Source organism: Patagioenas fasciata, chromosome 9, assembly GCF_037038585.1.
Source record: "Patagioenas fasciata isolate bPatFas1 chromosome 9, bPatFas1.hap1, whole genome shotgun sequence".
Lineage (NCBI taxonomy): Eukaryota > Metazoa > Chordata > Aves > Columbiformes > Columbidae > Patagioenas > Patagioenas fasciata.
This window is the reverse complement of record NC_092528.1, coordinates 13,826,826-13,848,013: the sequence shown is the minus strand read 5'-3', so window position 1 is coordinate 13,848,013 and position 21,188 is coordinate 13,826,826. Positions and strand designations below refer to the sequence as shown.

General features: G+C 43.7%; 1 protein-coding gene across 18 annotated transcripts in view; it reads left to right on the top strand.

Moving 5' to 3' along the window:
* The window catches only part of DOCK10 (dedicator of cytokinesis 10), a 154,474-nt gene extending 143,029 nt beyond the window's left edge, over nucleotides 1-11,445 (top strand). For 13 of the 18 annotated variants that reach the window (XM_071812468.1, XM_071812463.1, XM_071812466.1 and 10 more), the window contains 7 exons: nucleotides 2,934-3,080; nucleotides 3,590-3,800; nucleotides 6,174-6,364; nucleotides 7,029-7,129; nucleotides 7,459-7,597; nucleotides 9,519-9,594; nucleotides 10,701-11,445. In XM_071812468.1, the coding sequence (XP_071668569.1) occupies nucleotides 2,934-3,080; nucleotides 3,590-3,800; nucleotides 6,174-6,364; nucleotides 7,029-7,129; nucleotides 7,459-7,597; nucleotides 9,519-9,594; nucleotides 10,701-10,813 (978 nt within the window). In that variant the 3' untranslated portion in view covers nucleotides 10,814-11,445. The remainder of the gene's footprint in view (nucleotides 1-2,933; nucleotides 3,081-3,589; nucleotides 3,801-6,173; nucleotides 6,365-7,028; nucleotides 7,130-7,458; nucleotides 7,598-9,518; nucleotides 9,595-10,700) is intronic. The other 5 variants (XM_065844303.2, XM_065844305.2, XM_065844314.2 and 2 more) reach the window with 1 other exon arrangement.
* Nucleotides 11,446-21,188: the final 9,743 nt, after the last annotated feature.

Genomic DNA, 21,188 nt, shown 5'->3' with positions numbered 1-21,188 from the left:
TGTAGAAGCCAGAGGGCAGATTCTCATAGCAGTAAGCTGACTGCAGTTTTACATCTGAAGATCAGAAGACATGTCCCCTTTTCCAAATGTGACAAAATAGCTGTAGCTTTCCTACCAAAGAGTGCAACATGCTCACTTACAATAGGAGGTGATGCTGACTCAATTAAGACAGAGAAGGATCCATTAAATGCTAATCCTGGGTAGGTAAAGCAGAAGGCGTTACCTCGGCACATCAGCTGTCAGGACAGCAGTGTATATTCCTCAAGCAAAGGGCAGCAGAGAAGAGTCAGATTTACTGTGAGCTCCAGGCTGTGCCGGAGGGTGTATGGGGAGGAAGAATGGCCTTTTCAGTGCTCCCACAGTGACAATCTCAGGTCACAACCTGACTCTCAGCACATCAGAGCTCAGTGGAAACCAATAACCTACTGTCCAGAAGGTCATCTCCATTCCATCGTGTTTGGCTGCTCTGTGCAATAATTTCCATCTCTAAGGCTGCATTGTTCTTGCAGGGCAAAACCAACCAGTGTTAAGATAATCCAGGGATATGCATTGATAGTGTGACCTTGGCTGCTTAATATTTTAAAATCCTGAAATTGGAGGATATTTGGCTGCTAAAAAGTATTTAATCTTACTTCCAATGATCTTTACCAGACGCATAGCATATGGCAGACACAATTATTTATAGCTCACAATTAGCTTCGACTTGTCTCTTGTCAGCTGAAATATTGTAGGAAATATGTACTTAAATGATGTCTCTTGCATTAGAGACAAGGCTAAATCTGTTGGTGATTTGTTTTCAGGTTTGTTGGGTTTTGGTTTTGGATTTTTTTTGAGCAAAACCGTTAATACAGATATCATCTTAGTGTGACATGCAGTATCAGCACAGAGATTTGGCACTTAGAAACACTATGTCCCAGCATGCAAACATATACAGAATCAGTTTTTAAGAAGATAAACTATATTCTAGTTTGCTATATGATTAATTTGGAAAACATTACGTTTTTTTGTTGAAAACATTAAATAGTAACAGAAAACAGATGTTTTTTTTGACAGAAGCAATCCTGAATAACGTGATTGAGTATGGTTTCATGAGACTAATGAAGTTTTCCCACATAAAACAGTTTTGCTTCAGTGCAAACAAGATCAGAAATCAGGTTGTGAACCTGCAGATCTTTTCACTAAATGTTTTTAGAGGGGTCAGCTTTCAAGCTCAAAATTTGTTCTCCGATTACCTGCGAAGTTCTTTGTATGCCTATAGAGTTCAATTGGTAATATTGTTAAAAATTGTGCAATGTTATAAGGTCACTGTGAGACTGATTAAGACATTATCATACAAGTGGCTCTTGCTGTTATTAGTTGTTGGTTTCTGGTAATGCCCCCATTGCTGCTGGCACTTGCCAAATTAAAAGGCAATTTTATTACCCCTTATCTTTACGGGAGGAGAAGCCAGAGATCATGTAGTTGTTAATCCTTGTTGAGATAGAGCTTAGGGTTGTTTTTTTTTTTCCTAAACAAACATTGAAATGTACAGCTAATTTATTTTAATTCTGTGTACTTTTTGTGAAGATTTGCCTAGTCTATAATTTTAGTGACCAAAGTTGAAATACACTTCAATATGTTAAGTCTGAATTTTGCGTGGATACCTTCCAAAGAGAGGTAGCTCTTGACTTCATTCATTTGCGCTTCTCTCTTTTTCAACAGATGGCAGTTTGCCTGGGTGTATTGTAGAATTAGCTGTCCAAGCCACGTTGTGTTAAGTTTAAAGGGCTTGAGTCCCTTTAGTCATTAGTGCTGTCTGCCTTTCCCCGTGATCCCTCCAGCTTCAGGTATTTTCCTCTGGGTCACTTGGCGTTAAGGTGGAAGAACGAGGTTTGGGTCCATCTGCAGGGGCTAACACTGCTAGGTTTCATCGGCAGCAGATGAGATCCTAGGAGGAGGGCTGGTGCTGCTCGTGGCCTTGGGATAAATCCAGTCCTGGTTAATGGGGCACCTGCCGCTTCCTGCTCGGCTGGGAGAGCTTCTCCTGGAATGTTGCTGTACGTGTTCATCATGTAGCAGTGGAGTGTCTCACCTGCACATGATGCAATGCTCTGTTAATTTTCTGAGGTTAGCATTTCTTCTGAAGCCTGACAGGTTTTTGATCAGCTCTTCAGTGGAGCCTTTTATTAAAGCTCTACCAAGTCCATCCAGTGTAATAAGTAAATGACCTGAAGAAGATTGAGCTTTTCCACAAAGGAGCACAGTCTGTGTGTATTTTTTTTTTCCCTTTTCAAATAATTTATTAATCATCTCCGAAAATGCTGCCATTCCACATGGCCTTCTAGGATGCCACCAGAGTTCCTCATCAGATGCCCTGAGCAGATGCAGACAGGTTCCCAGGTGCTGGCCATGCCGTGTCCCTGCACATTGCTGGGAACAGTGGTGTCCTAGCGGTGCCCAGCCTTTGCTGCACATGTAGCTCCCAGATCAGATGTGCTGGAGGTGACAGGCTGCATAAATCCCAGCCGAGCGTCCTGCAAACCACTGTTGCCCTAATGTTCTGTTAGTATAGTGCTTCCAAAATAGTTCATTTACCCAAATGACTAAAATTCAAAGAACTTTTAATGTCCAATTTTAAATTCATTAGGGCTTTTTCATCCTATACACATCAGCTTTCTCAAGAAAGCACTTTAATTCTTTAAACAGCTAGGTCTCTTACATGTGTGTGTTATTTCCTGGGTGACTTGAGAGATACAAGACCAGTACAAACACAGACCTGTGGGTATGTGGCTGCTAGGAGTGCTGAGAGGTAAACTTTTAATTTAGGTGCTGCAGGTGGCATACTGGAGGCTCTGGTGGGTACACAGGCCGCCTTGATTCCTGACGTAAGCACCTTCTTTAGGCTTTGCCCTGCCTGTTGTGTTCACTGTATCCTTCCATTTATTTGCAAACAGGGTTTTTTTGAAGAAGAGGAGGGTAAAGAATATATCTATAAAGAACCCAAATTAACCGGCTTGTCTGAGATCTCTCAAAGGCTGATGAAACTTTATGCAGACAAGTTTGGAATAGAGAACGTGAAGATCATCCAGGATTCCAACAAGGTATGAAAGACGTGTGGTTCTTGCACAAGGCGGAGAACTAGGTGCACAGTTCATGTTTTGAGAGCTGTGTTTTGGATGAATGTGAACTGAGTGCACATGTAAACCAGTATGACCTAGTTTTACAACCAAAAAAAGCCCCTCACCTTATAGCATGACAGGTGCTGTATGGAAACAACAGTGTTACAGCAGGGCGTCACAGTGAGTGGGAAAAGACCGTATTCCAACATTTGCCTGCAGAGAGCATGCAGAGGTTTGCTGCAACATAGAAGCAAGCTGTTTTCTCTCTCATTTAGCTTTCGTCCACTTTTGCCAATGTCTGTATTCAAAAGTCCCACTGTTCTTAAGGGCCTTTGGTTAAATATCTTTGTACTAATCTGTGGCCTGAATATTACATTTGGAAGTCTCAGTTTTAATTGGTATTGCTATGATAGGTAAAAACATCAGAAATACAATGGATACCATAGAAGCTCATCACACTTAACAGAATTTTGTTTGCCACTGTTTCACAGGTCAACCCCAAAGACCTGGATCCAAAATATGCGTATATCCAGGTGACATACGTCACACCTTTCTTTGAAGAGAAAGAAGCCGATGATCGAAAGACCGACTTTGAAATGCATCACAACATCAACCGTTTTGTGTTTGAAACACCTTTCACGCTGTCAGGAAAGAAGCATGGAGGTGTCGAAGAGCAGTGCAAGAGGCGCACAATCCTGACAAGTACGTTTGCTTGGGCTGCGTCCCCCCTCCCGCCCCTTGGCCAGCAGAGCCCAGCAGTGTGTTCCATGGGCCAGGTGTTCTGCAGTCAGCGGGCACAGCGTGTTGTGCAGAATGATAAGTGAGCTTTTCAGTGTGTCCATTGGCAAAGTACGTGCTTTGTTACAATCCTGCTGACTGTCCTAGGGAAAGTTATTTTCATTTGTGGAGTCATCAACTTTCTTATTTTTCCTTATTATTGACATCTTAACTGTTCTTTCAGTGATGTAATTTGGGAGTGGTTCTGCTGGAGGCTTCTTAGTGCACAAAACCATTGTTCTTTCAATAATAAACAAGTCAAGTACAAAGTAAAGTAGGATGCCTGTTCTTCTAAGAGTAAAACTTAGCACATACAGATGTTTCTCCAAAATAGGCATAAGATACATTATTTAATTTTTTAAAGTGAGAGGTAAGATTTCATCTCATTGGGCACAATCAGTGTTTTAATATAGGAATGTCAGGAGCACTAAATATGTCTGTTCTCACTGAGTCATATTAAACAGAAAATACTTAGTTCCTTATCACTATTGAAATATCTTTTTAAAGAGGCATCCTTCATGAAACTGCTGCTGAAACCTGACCTGCCTGAATTTTGGCTGGAAGTATGAGAAGCTGTCTGAGATGGAGACGTTGTTCTCATGGGCAGCTGTAAGCAGAGAAGCTGATGTTCACAGCAAAGGCTCCTGAGTGACAGGAAATCCAGTTCCCCACTGACTTCAGTGCATCTGCCTCCCCCAAAGGGGGCTGGATTAGATGACCTTTGAAGGTCCCTTCCAACCCAAACTATTCTATGAAAGTGAAGAAAGCTGCTTTACAGTACAGGTGTAGTCGCCTAAAAGTTTTGTTCTGACAAGTCAGGAAACAGGCCCTGATGTCTGCGGGCATCTTGTTACATGATACAGCTTCGCTTGTAAGACGAAGGAAGGGGGAGTAGCTTGTCTGTGGGTTTTTTAAGTGCTTGAACAGCAGTAGGTGTTTTGAGATCTGTATTGAAGCAGGCAGTTTCACTGACTTGAAAGTACAGCTGTTATGGTATGTCTGGCAAAAACAGAGAGGGTTATTCTTCCAGCAGAACATTTTCTGTAGCTGATTACATGCTGTCGTCAGCTCCCAATGCTCTTAGCCTGGCTCTGTCTTCAGCGTTAGGAGGGAATTTGATGACCTTCTCTTCGCCCCTGCTTTTTCCTCAGGCACCTGCTTCACCTCAGTGCTTTTCTCTGAAGGAAACATCTTTCTTTTTTTGTTGTTGTTTTTGCTGGGGGGTGGAGGGAGTTGTTGTGGTTTTTTGTTTGTTTTGTCCCCTCCCCCTTCAATAAAGTCATATATCTTCATTTGCTTCCTACATTAAAAAAGGGGCTTTTAGACTGAGAAGAAAGCAGGGCTTACTGGTATGACTGGAGGAGCAATGGAAGTTCCTTCTGCCTGGGCAGAGGTACTGGATGACTGGAAGGTACCAGCTCAGCATCTCTGCCCCAGAGCCTGCTGCGTGCATTGTGCAGAGGACGAGTGCATTCTGGCTGTGGTCTGTGATCACTGGCTCTTTGCTGGGCCTGGTTGCAATTCATTTTTCCAGTTCTGGACATCCTGGGTGTCCTGTTTTGCATGGAGACAGACACCTTGTAAGCTGGAGCTCCTTAGCTCTTAGGGCAGCAGATGCTCCCCAGAGGTGGCATACACAGAGTTTGGGAGGCCTTCCAAAGTGTGTAGGGCACTTGGGGAATGATTGTTAGCTCAGATCAGGCTTAATGCACCATAACGGTACCTTTGCCAGACTCTCTGAGGTCTGCAAAAAGACCTGGGCTGGAAGGAAGGGGTTGTAACAATGAATAATTCCTCTGTCAGTTCCCACAGCAGTGTTTATGTTGAATACTAAAAGTGACTCCTAACTTCTTTAAGGATGATGTTTTAGTAGCAGTTTACCTGTGAGTGAGTGATACCCAGTTCAGCTGAACTAGAGACTCCTGCTAGTAACTTGAAACGTGTTTGATGGGATGTTTTGAGCTGTTTGAAGTTTGGTATATTCTTATCATTTGGTGCTTTAACTCAAAAGAAGAAATTTGTGGGTTCTGCAGTCTGAGTGGTGAGAGTTTTTTGCTGCCTGGATATGACTGAGCTCAGTAGCCAGCAGTGGTGAATTCAAAAGGAAATGTTCTTCCGTTGCCAGGTACATAAAAATTCAATTTGGACCTGGTGTGTCTCTTTTGGTCATTTAGTGGTTAAAGCTTAATTTGCGTGCATTGATAAAGAGATTGACAAAGTCGTAAGTTCATGCTTTTGCTTTCTTAAATGTTTTCTTGTTGGGTGAGTTTCTCTGATACATTTCTTGCTTTCGAGCAGCCAGTCACTTGTTTCCCTATGTGAAGAAGCGCATTCAAGTCATAAGCCAAACCAGCACAGAGCTGAACCCTATTGAAGTAGCAATTGATGAGATGTCCAAAAAAGTCTCCGAACTCAATCAGCTTTGCACAATGGAAGAAGTGGACATGATCCGACTGCAGCTCAAACTCCAAGGAAGTGTCAGTGTCAAGGTAATGACAGTTTGCCTTTTTTTTTTCTTTTTAATGCATCTACCCAAAGTTTTATTCTGATTTTCATCATTCCAGGCATGTTTCATCATTTTATATTTTTGGTCATATCTTGTACTATTTCAGTGCAGTTGAACCCTGCTCTAAAAAAGTAAGGGAATGGAAACTTTTCCGCTGATCTTTATGACTACTGGATTTATGTGCAAAGATAACTATTTTAGTCAAATCTTCTCTAAGTAAATGTTAAGAAGTTTCTAACAAGACCATCGTGTGCCACTGGAGAAAATAGCCCATCTCACAGCCAAGTATGCAGATACCTTAGAGGGAATTTTGTTAGGATCATTTCCTATTTAGAAAAGTTGGGATTGGTGAGAGATGCATGCATTTCTGGTGCCCTGGTTAAAATGTCTTCAAACATACAGCTTTCTAGATGGTTAATTAGCTGAGAACTTTCAAAGGCCAGCAGAGATCCACAGATTGTGCAAGGCTGAGCAGCACCCTTTTCTGAGTATAACTCTTCAGGTTTCATCCAGGTGACAAGAGGAACAAGGTGTTGTTCTTCACACAGGCTTGACTGGTTGAGTCCAGTCCCTAAGCCGTGGTACCCAAGAGAAAATGACAATAAACTATTTGTTCTCTGCACATAAACTGTGTATTTTTCCCCCAGGTAAATGCTGGACCAATGGCCTATGCTCGAGCTTTTCTTGAAGAGACAAATGCTAAGAAATATCCTGATAATCAAGTTAAGCTCCTGAAGGAAATCTTCAGGTAAACCTTAAGTTTAGACTCTCCACCTTCCACATTGTATGAGTAGTATGGGTGGGTGTGACATGGAACCAGGCTGAATCAAACCAAGCTAATTTACATCTGCATTCACCGTATCCTAGAAGTTATTCCTAAGAAAAAGTTTACAGGGCTATCTTAGTAGCCTACATTCTTCTTGATCTGAGGATTACTTCTGAAAGTCACTTCTAACTGGGTGTAGTTTGCAAGGGGAGAAGAGGGTACAGTAGACTGTGTGTGCATATTTATAGATTGTTTTTTTTTTCATTACTATAAAATTTGTGTGGTTGTTCTTTGTGGTTTTTTGCTTCTAGGCAATTTGCAGAAGCATGTGGACATGCTCTTGATGTCAATGAACGCCTTATTAAGGAGGATCAATTTGAATATCAGGGAGAGATGAAGTCTCATTATAAGGATATGCTCAGCGAGCTTTCTGCAGTTATGAATGAACAGGTTAGATCCTCTATTTTTGTCCCGATTGGGCTGAATGAGAGTGGCTAATTGGGTCTTGTAGTGGCAAATGAAGCTGTAGAACAAATTACTAGAAGTAAAACCTGGCAGTGCAATAGTCACTGAGAAAACATAGCTTATTCCTTTTTTTTTTTCCCCACCTTTTCTCATTTTTAAAATCCAGCTGTATTATAAATAATGAATCTAACTGGTCAACAAAAATTTGTCTCCTACCTGTCTTGCTACATATTGACAAGTTGAATGTTCGTGAGGCTAAATGCAGACTGAGGTCTAGGGATAGAAGGATGATCAGTTAAACTAGTGTTTTATGCTTTGCTTGTTTTATCCTACAGCTGTGATGTATTTAATTAAAACAGTAAATTGCTTTTAAGATCTGGCTTATAACTGGAGGAGGTATCTTTATAGTTTCTATTTGTATTCAGCTTTCAGAGAAGGAGTTCATTCTTTTCTGTGTTTTTATGTTTATGTTCACTGTCAAAATCCAGGCCATTTATTTCAGCTGTTAGCACCTTCGGAAGGATGAGCATGTATCGTGACTACGTTATATGAAATGCATCCCAAAATACTGAACTGGACTTCAGTGCACGCTTGCAGTTATCCTATTGCTGTGTCTATGCAGATATTTTTAATTATGTTTTCTGTTTTAATTTAAATATTCATTCTTCATACTAAAGTACAAATTAAATTGTGTTTAATTATTTCTCTGCATGCTTGTGTGTAGGCCACCTTAGACTGCATTGGGGAAATACTCTCTAGCAGTTGCCCTGTTCCAGGTGCCTATGGCACACATAAGCACCATGTGTGTACAGAGTTAACTTTGTTTCACCATTGGTATCAGTGATGGCATCTCACAGAAGTGTCTGGCACCCCTTTATACCATGCTGTATTGTTCATTTTCACATGAGAGGAGAATAAGCATTTACCAGAACTTTTGGGCCATTGTTACTCGTACGGTGGAACTGGGCTGTTTTTCCTCAGGGTATAAATGTGTGTAACTGCTTTGAAGGCTCAGTGTACACCAGGGGGTCAAACTCGGGTAGTTGCTGTTCTGTGAGTTGTGCTTCCTTCCTGTTTAGGTGTGTAAAGATTTGTGAACCTCAAGCATTCCAGCCATTTTACCATAACTAATATTAATCACTCTTTGTTTTATTAAGTATGTAAGTGTTAAGGGTATGTGTTACTCAATGTTCATACGTCCCCTTGGAAAGTTATTTTGGCTGCCCAGTCAATGTGCACAGACAGTACCGTGTCTTGTGTGAACTACTTTTCCCCACAAGAATAGAAAATATATAGTCGAATAAGGCATGAGCAGCCCGTGAGTTTCAGCATTCATAAAATATTTGCTGAGTTCTATTAAATATTCCCACCTGTATTTATATCAGTGAGCTCTGAGTTTTCTTCATGTAAATGAAAAAACTAAATAATACAAAATTACTTGTACATAAAAAATGGTAATATGTAAAGTTAGGAGTTCATTAGTAAAAGTCTGAATTTTCATCTCTTTCACCAAAATTATCTGAATTTGAAAGCCCACACTGAAAACCACTTTCCCACTTGCAGCCCTGTGGGGCAGTCCTATAAGTGACAGCCCAGTATTCCAGCCAGTGTGGCTTTTTGGGAAAACTCTACTCCTCTTGCAATGAATGCATGAATTCCCTACTTCTGAGCAGAGCGTTGCCTCAGAGAAGTGACGTGCTGTAAACTGTGGCTGAAATATATCTCTTGCAGTTGGAAAGCTTGAGGGTCTCTTGTAACTGTGCTGTGTGCTTTACACCAGTAAGATTTCCCATCTTTCCCGTTGTCATATTCAAGAGGTTTGTGTTTGCTCACCCACTGACAGTGACTCTTTCATCACCATATGTTTTTCTCTTTTCTGTTTTGTGCTCTTTTTCTTTTCTGACAGCTCTGTCATGGTCCTTGCTTATACAGCTTCTCTTCTTCCCTGTCTAACATTTCCCTCAATACTATAGCCAAAAGTGGTATGTTCATTTTTCTTACATCTATTTTTTTCTTTTAATGTCATGTACTTTCCTCACTTGCTGGTTTTTCTACTTGGTATGTTTGTTTAGTTTCATGTCTAATGACTCCCTTGCTCAGGGAGTTTAAAACAAACAAACAAAGATAAGGTATATGTGTGATGTGTGATGAGCAGTGTTGAGATGCTCCTTTCCAGAGCTGCCCAGGTTGCTGGCTCAGGCACTAAAGCCGTATGTGGAAGCACGTGGTCACGTCTGTGCGAGTAGTAAATGTGGTGGGTTGACATGCAACCCTGAGCAGGGATAAATGGGGTTGATGGCATAAGATTGTGCCTGGAGCTTTGTGAAGGGGAGAGGTTTCTCTTCCACCACTGATGGCTGTGTGGTCAGTGGGGATGGCCCATGTCTCTGCTGTGGGTGCTTCAACATAGTGCCCCATGGAAGAAGGCTGGTTTTCAGTCTGTATTTGTAGGAAAAAGAGCTGTTACCAAGGCTAAAAGTACTTCTTCAGAATAAAAAAAAAATCTTCCTTCTTGCTAAGGCCTGTCTGTAGGACAGGGCAAAGCCAAGCTTTTGCCACTGCTCCTGCCTGAGAGCACAGCTCTGCCCAGGGCCTCAGCCTGGCGATTGCTCCAAACCGTGCTAAGGGACACATTTCCAGGTGCTTTGTGTATGGAGCTTGGTGGGAATGCTGCACATCCCGAGGGACTGCGTGGGCAGAACTGGGGCTGGTCTGTGCCACCGTCAGTAGGTGCTAGTGCAGGTGTCTGCTGAGTTTGTAAAATGTAGGTGACTTCTCAGTGCTGTTTGTATGAGAGTTGTCAGAGAAACATAGTTCAGGGAAGGCCATGAAGCACCACTTTGCAGAAGCTGGTGACCCCAGCCCCGTGTATCCCCCCAGCCCAGAGCATGTTCCTCCCTCTTGCTGCAGCCTCCGGTCACTTCTGGGTCCCTGGACAAAGGTCCTTTTCCTCTGTCAGATCCATAGCATCCTTGTGTAATAAATAAAAACTGCAAGATCCTTGATTAGACAATGAACGCTTCAGACACTGAATTATTGAGATCTCTCTCACTGTTTTTTTCTTTTTTTTTTGCTTTTTTGTGAAAAGATTGCGTACAAGGAGGACTCAGCAAAACAGCAAGGAATGGAGCGCACTTATTCACGAGTCATCAACAGAGCCAGCTCGTCTGTGCCAGCAGCAACCACTCCGGCAAATCCTGATGCTTGACAGCGGTGTAGGGAACACATGGCCTCAGGAAGATCTTGAGATCTTGGGTGGCTGTTTGTTTGTTTCATTCTTTGTTTGGTTTTTTTTCCTTTTAGATTAATAATACTGAAAATTAATTTGATCACGGACAATGCCGGGAAAAGGAATTGTGGGTTATGATTTTAATTTATTGGAAGTCTTCATGGTATTATTTTTTAAAATGACAAGCTTGATTTTTATTTTTTTTTTTAATTTTTTTTTACCTGCCCCAATGCTTGCACATTCCCTATCTTTTTTTTTGTTGTTGTCAGTTTTTGGTTTTGAGCAGCCTTTATTAAGCCAGGCTGATTATGAAATACCCATTGAACAGATAGGTACACAGCAAACTCTAAGTTTGCTATAAATTATAATATATCTAATACTAAGTCCTAGTATACATATATTTTAAAGGTCAGAGTGGATGTTTTATAACATTTAAGTATATTGCAATTGTAAATAGAAGATGTGTAAAATATGTCATTTTTACAAAATTTAAAAAATATCTTTTTAGTTAATTATGACAGTACTAAGAATATGGATAACATTTCAGTTACCATTATATTAAAATATTTGTGTATGTGTATAAAAGCGTCCATAAAATTTTCTCTTTGAAGGTCTGTGCATTGGTTCATTCCCATGTCAGCACTTGCCAGAGCAGTGGAGATCAGGGTGTCCCCTGCATCCTGGCGATCTGTTGTGTTGCAGTTGCTGATAGGGACACATGTGACCCTCTGTGGAAGGTGCCTTCAGATTCTCCATGGCCCTAGACTGGGGCCACCCTGAGAAACAGGAGCTCGATGTAGTCCTGCTGCTTGAGGCCAAGGAAGCTCTGCTCTTCCTTTGAAGTTTGTAGTCCCAGATTTTGCCTGAAGCCTTCTGGGAAACCGTGTGCTACTAGTGAGATGCTTGTTGCTGTTTCTGCATCATGTTGGGATGAGGTGGAGCAGTTCTGCCAGCTCTTAGGAGTTCCCTTAAACCTCGGCACTCCCACACTTCTTCATGTTCATTCCTTTGCCTGTAGAAAATCCTTGCTTTCAGGGGTCCCCACTCATTAGGTGTGTGGCAGGATCCCTCTCTTCTATGCAGTCCCCACAATTTCCTTAACCTTTAGCTCATTTTTCCTGGAGAAACCCTGGTGATTCCCATGAGGCTTCCACAGGTTGATGAGGATTTGTTCAGCTTGGATGCCAGCGGGATGTGATGTCTTTATACATGCGATGCCAGGAGGGATTTCCAGTGTGTTGCCTTATGCTGCCCTACTGTCTCTTTTTCTCTATATCTCTTCCCGTGACACCCCCAGTTCACAACTCCAGCTATAGCCTGGCTGTGCAGGCAAGAGCCAAGCATGGCCTCTAAATTCACCCCACCCGCATGTGCAAGGTAGAAGTGCCATGACCCAGTCTCTGCCTGCTTGCTGGTGCCACATGTGCTGCTTGCACTTGCTGCTGTGTCTCGCTATCAGCAGATAGGCAATTTTTCAGAAGAAATCTTTGCTAAGGGTTGAAACCCACACAGTGCCCTTTCCTGGTGGGAGAAGGAGGGAAGCGGTTGGGATAGACACCCTGTGTGCTGGGACGGGCCCCGCTCCAGCATTAGTGTAAGCCCCCACATCTGGGACTCAGTCAAAGCCCCAGGTCTTGCGTGGGCACTGCTCACCAGCATCAACCGCGTGTCTGGACACGGGGAGTCAGGTGCCTTCCTCATCCTTGACTTGGAAAGCCCAGCTCTGCTCTTCCAACAGTGCACTGTTTGAAACCAATAGTGTGCTGAAAGGAATCATTTCTGGCCCAAATTTTAATTTGCTTTATGTGAAGTTACCTGCTCATTTGTATATATGGGAGGAACCAGTCACCAGAGGCGACAGCAGGAATCTGCAGTACAGAGGAGGTAAGTGTGAGCATCAATCCCTCTTGTCCCTTGGTTTGTTGTTCTCCCTGGACTCGTTTTGCGTTTACTGTGATTTGGATTTATGGATGGGTATTCAGAAGCCATCAAGGTGATTTTGAGACAGACTGTTTCTAATTAATGTTCACAAGAATGGAGAAAATAAATCTGTTGGACATCTTTGGGAATAAATAGATTGCAAATGTGTGATTTGCACTGAGGGAGAGTTGCAAGCTGACACCAGGCTGGTCTGAAGCCAAGCTGTGGTCTGTAAAGCAAAGGCAAGGAGGTCCCTGGATTGTTTTCTCAATACCTTGCACACAAAATGAGTTTCATGTGTAAGTCTAAGGGTTGTGGAGTTTGGTTTTTCTCTAAGCCACCAGCTCTGCATCATCCTCAGCAGTTGAAAATCCAGCCCATGTTCTGGCTGTTACCTTATCGCAGGTGTTGGAGATGCTCATACTTGAGCATAGCTGGGTCCTTACTCCAGGTGGCTCTTCCTCTCTGCTGCGTTCAAGCACTTTCAGCATAGTGGCATGACAGCAATTAGCAAGTGTTAGCTTTGGACCAGGGAAAACAAAGCACACAAGGCTGTAGAATTATTACAAAGATGGCCCTTCACCACCATAAATTTCAGCGACCAAAGCTGCAGAATTTGGATGTGTCAGTGCTGAATCCTGCACCTACCCCCATCTGTGGGCTATGAAACCTCACAGATCTGAACAGTGTTACAAATGCTCTTGCCTGATGGGCACTGCACACCACAGGGCTATAAGAAAGGGCTTTTTTCATACAATTGCTGCTTTTCAAACTCTTAGGATTATGTGAGGTCTATGCCTTTTTTTTTTCCTCTGCCAAAAGCTCCACTCAGACTCCTTCTGTCAAAGACAATGATAGGAACATGGTCAGCTGTTCTTGGAGCTGAGGTTTTCTCCAGTAAATTATTTCATGGTGTATTCTTACAGCTGGGTTTATTTTTCAATCAGTTTTGAAAGTGATTCTCTGGACTTGCTTTATTTCAGTTAGAATAATTATGGAATAACCACTCAACTCTTGTTGCTTGTTTATGCACAAATAATCAGCTCAAGGTAGGTAAAACACACAACGAAGGGTAGTCAGGGAGGGAGACAAGTACAAGAGTAGGTGCACTTTCCCATTGCTGACATTCATGGGTTTTGTTTTTCCTGCAGGATGGGCAGGGCCTTGGTGACCTGAGCACGGGTGTCCCATGGTACTGGACAAAGGTGGCAGTGAGAAATACTACAGTCAACTTTTTGTTATTTGTGCTGTTTGAAAAAAGCAAGCTGGACAGGGAAAACAGCTTGCCAGTACTTTTTCAAGTCTGTGTCTAAGTTCTGGATAATATGTGGAATTAAATAGGTATTTACGGATGAAACTTTGACAAGGACTTATTTGTAGACTATGAGCAATATTATTAATAACATGCAAAAAAACAATGCATATGTGCAAATGTTTGATTTAGGACTATTGTTGGTACCCGTGCATAGGCTCAGCATGCGCAGCTCTGTCACATTCAATTTACTTGCGTAAGAGGAAATTCTGCATTTTTCTTCATTATACTTTCATGGCAAACAGTTCTGCGTAAGAAAACTTTTAAGTGCATGCTGTGAGAAGCTACAACAAAGAAATATTGCCAGGCAACCGGAGCCTGGTGGCCACAGGTGGCGAGGGAGGTTTGGGGCAGCACGGGGCCTGCAGGGAGTGGGCCAGAGAGTCAGGAAGGTACAGGGGGGAGCAGAGCCAAGGGAGGGTCTCACCCCCTGCTGCTGTGGGAGAAGCTGGTGAAAGGTTTCCGTCCATCTGAGGAAGGAGATCTTCCTGCACCAGCCTCAAATCCAGCAGCCTTAAAAACGTCTAGAGTCCAAAAGAAATCATTTATGTTTGTTACATAGCAGAAGCTATCCCAACACCCCAAAAGGAGTTAAGCGCTATACATTTTTTATGCTTAATCACCTCTTTAGTGACACCCAATGACAACCAAAGGCTTAAATTTCAATTAGAGGGAGATGTATTAAATGTTTAATAAGAATCATTCCTTACAGGGTAATTATATCTTAACATTCACTGGAGGAATGTTATGTTGGCAATGTAATGGTGATCTGAACAAGGTTGATTTTTTTTTTTATTATTTATTTTTTTAAAATAATATCCAAATGATAAATGGGAGGATGATCTGTACCATTCTTACTCCGGACATGCTGCCCCTGTGCTGCCCAGCCACAGGTCTGGATCTGGGAACAAGTGAAGTTGCATTCATGCATAGCTTTGAATAGCAATTTTTGGATCTTAGTGTGAAAAATGTTGTCCCACATATGCTGAGAAGCATCAGGCTGCATGTACCTTTTCAGTTTTGAACTCTTTTGAAACTGGTAACTGACTACTCAGTATTTCAGCAGTAACTATGGGAGGATGAATCTTCGAGACATTATTTATCAAGGATATTTTAAAAGTCTCTGCTGTGGTTTTGAATGCATTTACCAATTTTTAACAAGTTTGGTATACAGAAATTTTTCTTGCATTATTTAGATTATCGCAAGAATAATCAGTGTTGCACTGCCTGCACTTGGAGAGATTAGCTGTCTGGTTGTATTGTCTGTTTCTGCATGTTATTTCCTCAAACTCACTCTGACAGAGGAGCTGGAAACGCTGCTGACAGTAGCAATTAAAGCACTCGACATTGCAGTAGAAAGTAATGGGCAAACAGAAAGTGTGGAGCTCAGGACTCTTTGTGCTGCCCACAGATCTGAGTGGGCAGCGGCTGGAGCCACCATCTCCGGGGCAGCCCCGCAAGAAAATCCTGGAGCTTTGCAGGTGAAACACTGCTGCCTAAGAGCCACCTTAGACAAAACAGTCATCAGAAAGCTCATGTTCTTGGCTATTATTCTCTTTTTGTTATTTTCTTTGGGTTTTTTTTGCTTTTGTGGTGGCCCCAAGTACATACATCCTCGCTCGCAAGAGATATCAAAGCTTGAATGCAGATGTAAAGATGCCCGAAGTTAAGGATGGTGGGTTGGTGCTTCCCCGAGGTCAGACATGCTGCAGCAGTTTTTGAGCTCAGCACCTGCCAAGGCTGGGGCATTGAGATTGCGAGGCCACAGGATCGTTAGCCCCCGCCTCGTTACGTACCCTGTGTAGTGGCAATTCACACAGCTCTGCTCCCGCTGCCTCCTTTAGGGCTGGATCAAATCTCTTCTGCCATTCAACCATATAATCCTTCATACTGGAAAACATAACTGAAATTATTTGCTCATTCAAACTGAACAGAATAAATAATTTTAGTTGGGAAAAGCAGGGAAAACTTTGGGAAAGACCCAATCTATGCTTTCCTTCCAAAATGGTTAAAATCAGGGATGTGCTGGAGTTTGCTCCAAATGAGGCTGGTCTCTCTGGCCCTGCTGTCCCTGCCAGGACAGGATGGGCTTGCAGCGAGTGGCAGAGCATGCAGACCGCAGCACGGGTGCCCCGTGGCTTTCCCTGCACAGGGACCTTCCAGCACTTTTTTGTTTGTAGACTGCAGAGATCGGCTCTCAGCAGCCTTCAGCTCGCAGGGCAGCCTGGGGAGGAAATGAGAACATTATTATTCTTTTCAGGACAAGTCTAGCACAATTCCATGGTGAAAAATTAGCTGCGGAAAATATCAAGTAACTTTCCTGCTTCCCAGGCATGTGTTGGAGCATTTGGAGATGGAAAGGTGGTTGTGATATCTAGATTATCAGGCCAAGACAGCATGGGTGGTTTTAAGGCAGAATGGTAAAAAGCTCATTAGGAAGAGCCTCCTTGTGAGCAGGTCGTGTGTCTCTTTCACCCGTGTAGCCTCAAGATTCAAACCCTTTGGCTCTCAAGCAGGTCTGGCTGGCAGCACTGCAGGAGGAGGTGCTGCTGCCCCTGTGGGACAGCGGTGCCTGGTAGAGGTTTGGGATCAGTCCTGGGTGGTCACCCATGTTCCATGCCCTCGGGACCACCCCTGAGGCCCAGGACAGTGACAGCATTGAGCATCCTTCATCCAAGAGCCACAGTCCACGTGCAAAACCCATGTGGTTGCTTGTAACACATTATTAAGTTGACATCGTACAGGTGCTTTTTGAAAATCCTCAGTAAAGCAAACCGTAATGACTATCTGTCCAAGTTGTTGAGGTTCTTCATGTGGTTCTGCATTACTCATGAAAGCAAGTATCTTTAAACTCTCAGTATGAACATCACCCCCTGAAGAGTAGCAAAGAAATGCACGTTTCCCTTTCATGCCATTAATTACACCCCAGCTTTACAGATGATACATTTTCTGTGTGCCATTTAAGCTGTGCTCCCCATATGCTGTTTCAGTTCACTGTTATAATTCATTTTTGTCAGAGAACAGCTGTGAGGATATTACTTGCCCACTAAGGGGTGTTACTTGCCCTGCAATATGTTTTGGTGACCCGCAAATGCCACATTATGTTTTCTATAGTTTTCTGAGTCACATTTTAGATGTATTTGCACAGATTGCATGTGGTGTGATACCTAATAGCTGCATAGATTTAAATTGTTTACACATACATTTTATCTGATATGTTTCATTTGAGAAAACTTATTTTAATGTAATTATTATTATTAATTTTAGGATGGATTGTCTGCTTGAAGCTGCTCAGCAATCATGAGGCTATCTCCCATGAGTGATGGCTTATTTTAATTTGAAAGCTATCACAAGCTCTATGCAGGTAACTAGAGGCCCAGTTGTGTGCTCCTAGTTATGAAAATCTCCTACTGAGTGTACAGATTTTCTTGCATGAGAAATAGTTTTGTACTCTGTAGCATATGTTGTGCTCGCAGGGAGCTGGCATAAAACAGATTAATTCTGATTATTCCAGACTAACTTGAGGATATATTTAAAGGGAAAGACACTCAGAGACTCAGCAATGCAGTGTGTAGGCATGAAGTACTCTGAAAAGTCAGAAATATTTCTATAGCCTTGTTCCACTGCCAGCCCAGTCCAAAACTGTAACCAAGGTTTTCAGATGTGACTCACATATCTCAGAGTTTCTATTTCCTGTGTTGAGGTTAAGCCTGTTTTTTTAGGAAGTATTGAGCATCCCCTGCTGGAAATCGGACCCCTTTCAGACACCTTGAATAGTCAAAACTGAAGCAGCACTAGTAAGGTTATTGGGCTGCGCACACCACACTAGAGGTTCAGTGTGTTGCATGGGCACTTGGGTGCCTGCAGCCGTGGAAGCGAGCAGGGTGCTCACAGGAAGATTTTTAACAAGGCTTGAGGAGGATTTTTGGTGTATGTGTGGGGGTTAAGGCACAGTCAGGCACATGGTCCTTGCAAAAGAAAAAGGCTGCTTAATGGACATTTACAAGTTAAATAATTACGTGTTAAACAGATTAATCAAATAACTTCCTTTGTGCCACAGTTAACTAATTAAATAATGAAACCTGAGAGTGCTTAAAACAAAATGGCAAAAATCAATTGATGTTTACTTTCTGGGAGACTGTGGTCCTGCAGCTTGCTCCCTACAACTGCCTCACTGCTCAGAAGTGGTTAAAAGGGAGCATTTAATTAGCGTAAAGCAAGCTTCCATTCAAGCATAGAAAACAGCCAGCTTTCTATTCTCTCACGCCTAGCTACACGTGAGGCTGGTGGACGTTTCCATGGGGTCTGTCCTCGCTGCTCTCCCCATGCTGCTGGCTGTGTCCATGCCCTGAGAGCAGCCCGTGTCGCCCTCCTGCCAGGTTTTCTGCCACATTCCTCACACTTAGAGGTCAAGGGCAGAGCGCTGATGCAGACTTGCAATCACCTTCTCAGGCTCATCCTGCCAATCCTCTGTGTAATTTTCATTCTGCCAGGAAATTGCTGCTGAAGTGCACTCAGAAAAACAGCTTTTTACAGAAGCGACACATGTCAGTTGCTGTTCACAGTCTGGCGGGATGTGGGATGGTGGCGCCATGCAAGGTGGTGGGGTTGGAGGCAGCTCCTTGGGTAGAGGTGCTGGTGGCAGATGGGAAACATTTGCCCCCGGCTAGTGCAGCTTTAGGGGTGCTGCTGCTGTGCCCCTGGACATCCTGAAGCAGGGAGCAGCCACATGTCTGCCAGCATGGTAGGAAAAATAAACCTTTGCCTGCTGTACCGTGGTGGAGGTGAGCAGTGCTGGCGATGGCACCCCGCTAGTGCAGGTGCCCCAGCACAGAGGTGCCTCATCCTTATCTTTGGAAGCAGCTTGGAAATAGCAGATTTCAACTGTGCAATAGCTTGGAGCCAAAATTCAAACTTTTCAGAATAAGCATGGGAATTTTCCAGCTTTTGTAGTTGTGAGAACGTACCAAAATGAGCCTCTGGGTTCCTCTGCTCAGCTGCAGAGCAATGCTGGCTTGGAGGAGAGGGAGGTATTCTCATGGCTAAAACTGGGGACACTCCAGGCTGCTGTGCTTCTCCTCCAGCCCATCCCAGCAAGGCTGGAGATGCGATGCAGCATTGCTGGTCCCCAGCCAAGATGCCAGAGCACCGGTGTGATGTGGTGCCACGTAGCACGCAGGTGTGAAGGTGTGGCAAAGCAGGTGCATCAGAGGGGGAGCGGGGTGTCATGATGGTGTAAATCTGTGGGTTAGAAGGAGTTATGATGCCAGGCAAAAAGAGAAGGGTGTTTATTGCAAAGTGCTAATAGGAAAATACTTTCTACCTCCACATTCAGCCTTGGTTCTCAGCCTCCATCTTCTCCTAGAAACCAGACCCTGTGGCCAGGCTCTGACCAGCACGTATGATGGGAAGGGGCAGCCTCGGCTCGGGACAGCAGTCCCCACCACACTGGTGCAGGGTGTAGGTGTTACAGTGCTGCTTTTGTGCATGTTTACGGCAAGCTGAAGCCCAGTACTTCTGTTCTGCAGTTTGGGTTTAGCCCTAGAGAAACTTCATCATCTTGCAGAGGAGCTCCCATGCCACTGGGAGGCATGACAGATGTCCAGCTGCAGCATGTTGTAGAAAATATCCACACACCCTCTGCTGATGGGTTTTTCAAGAACAAAATATTGTGATTTGAAAAAAAAAAATATATATATATATATAGTTTTACTGGAGTAGCAATGAGTCCTCTGAGGTTTTTCTCTAACTTTCAGGGAAGCAAGAAAGCAGATCTGACAAGTAAGACAGCTAGATAAGCTGTTTAGCAACTGCAATGGCTGTGCAGGTGTCATTTCCTGCTGATGGCAGGTTTCACAACATGCCTTCTCCGCTTGCAGCACAGCCCCTTCCCGAGGAACCCCTGCAGCAGCCGTGTACACACACAAGTGTCTCATGTCACCAGGCAGGGAGCTGCAGAATATCCATTAGCAGCAGGATAAAGAGCCGGGCTCCTCTTGGTTTTGGATGAAGCTGCTCCGCAAGGCTTCTGCATTTTGTTCCCATGTTTTCTGTTGCAGCACTACTTAGTATGCAGCTTGTGCGCTTTGCACAGTCCGCTGAAACATAGCACATGCTCCAGCACTCGCATACAGGTATTGCTGCAGGGTGCCTGAGCCTGGCAGCTGCCAGGACCCCACCTCCGTGGTCAAGTATTTCTCTTGGTGAAAATGTTTGGAAAGGGCTGAAAGTGAATACAATTTCACCCAGTTCAATGTCCTATGAAGTAAAACTTGCCAAAGCAGCTCAGGTGTCAGGACCTCTGTTCTTTCTATTAAATGGCTTCATGTAGAAGGAGTTCAGAGTAAACACCACACAGATATAGCTGTTTGTCATAGGTGCAGGAAGGTACGCTGAGCATCTGGCCAGCCAAAATCTGCAGCATACGAGCATGCCAGGGCTGAGAGGCATTGAGCTGTTTCCTACCCATGGCACTCAGAGCAGCAGCACTGGTACCTGCCCAGCCCTGCCCTGGGCTGGTCCTGCAACACAGGCGTTTGTCTTGGACCCACCGAATTTACAAATACAAGGTTGCATGTGCGGAGCTCTGTCTGTTTACAGCAAAGGCAGTGGCCAGCCTAGGCAGCAGATTTAGCTTTGCCAGGTTTACATCACCCAAAACTCTGACTTGTCTCCTCCCCCTGCCCATCGATCCTGGGAGGCAATCACAGCAGGAGCAGCAGGACAAGGGTACAAGGCAAAGGCCGTTTCCTCAGAAGTCTCTGGTACAATACAAGGTCTGTGCCCACTCTGGTCTGGTTACAGTGGAGTGGCAGGCATGGGATCAGAGGAGCAGATGTTGTCGGTCACAGCCGGGGTAAGCTAACTGATGAGCTGGCAAGTGTCCCCTGCCCATCCAAACCTGCCAGCTGCGGCACCAGCAGTGATATTATTACACACGGGTGTTGTTGCTGCTTCAGTACCTGACCCACTTACTGGAGAAACAGAAACATAAATTTGAAACCAACATTGGAGGATTGCAGCTCTGTTTTAAGTCTTTGGAGGACCGTAAAAGTGAGGGTATTTGTATTTTGTTTTCACTGTTTTTGCTCACGACACATTGTCCCCAGCACAGG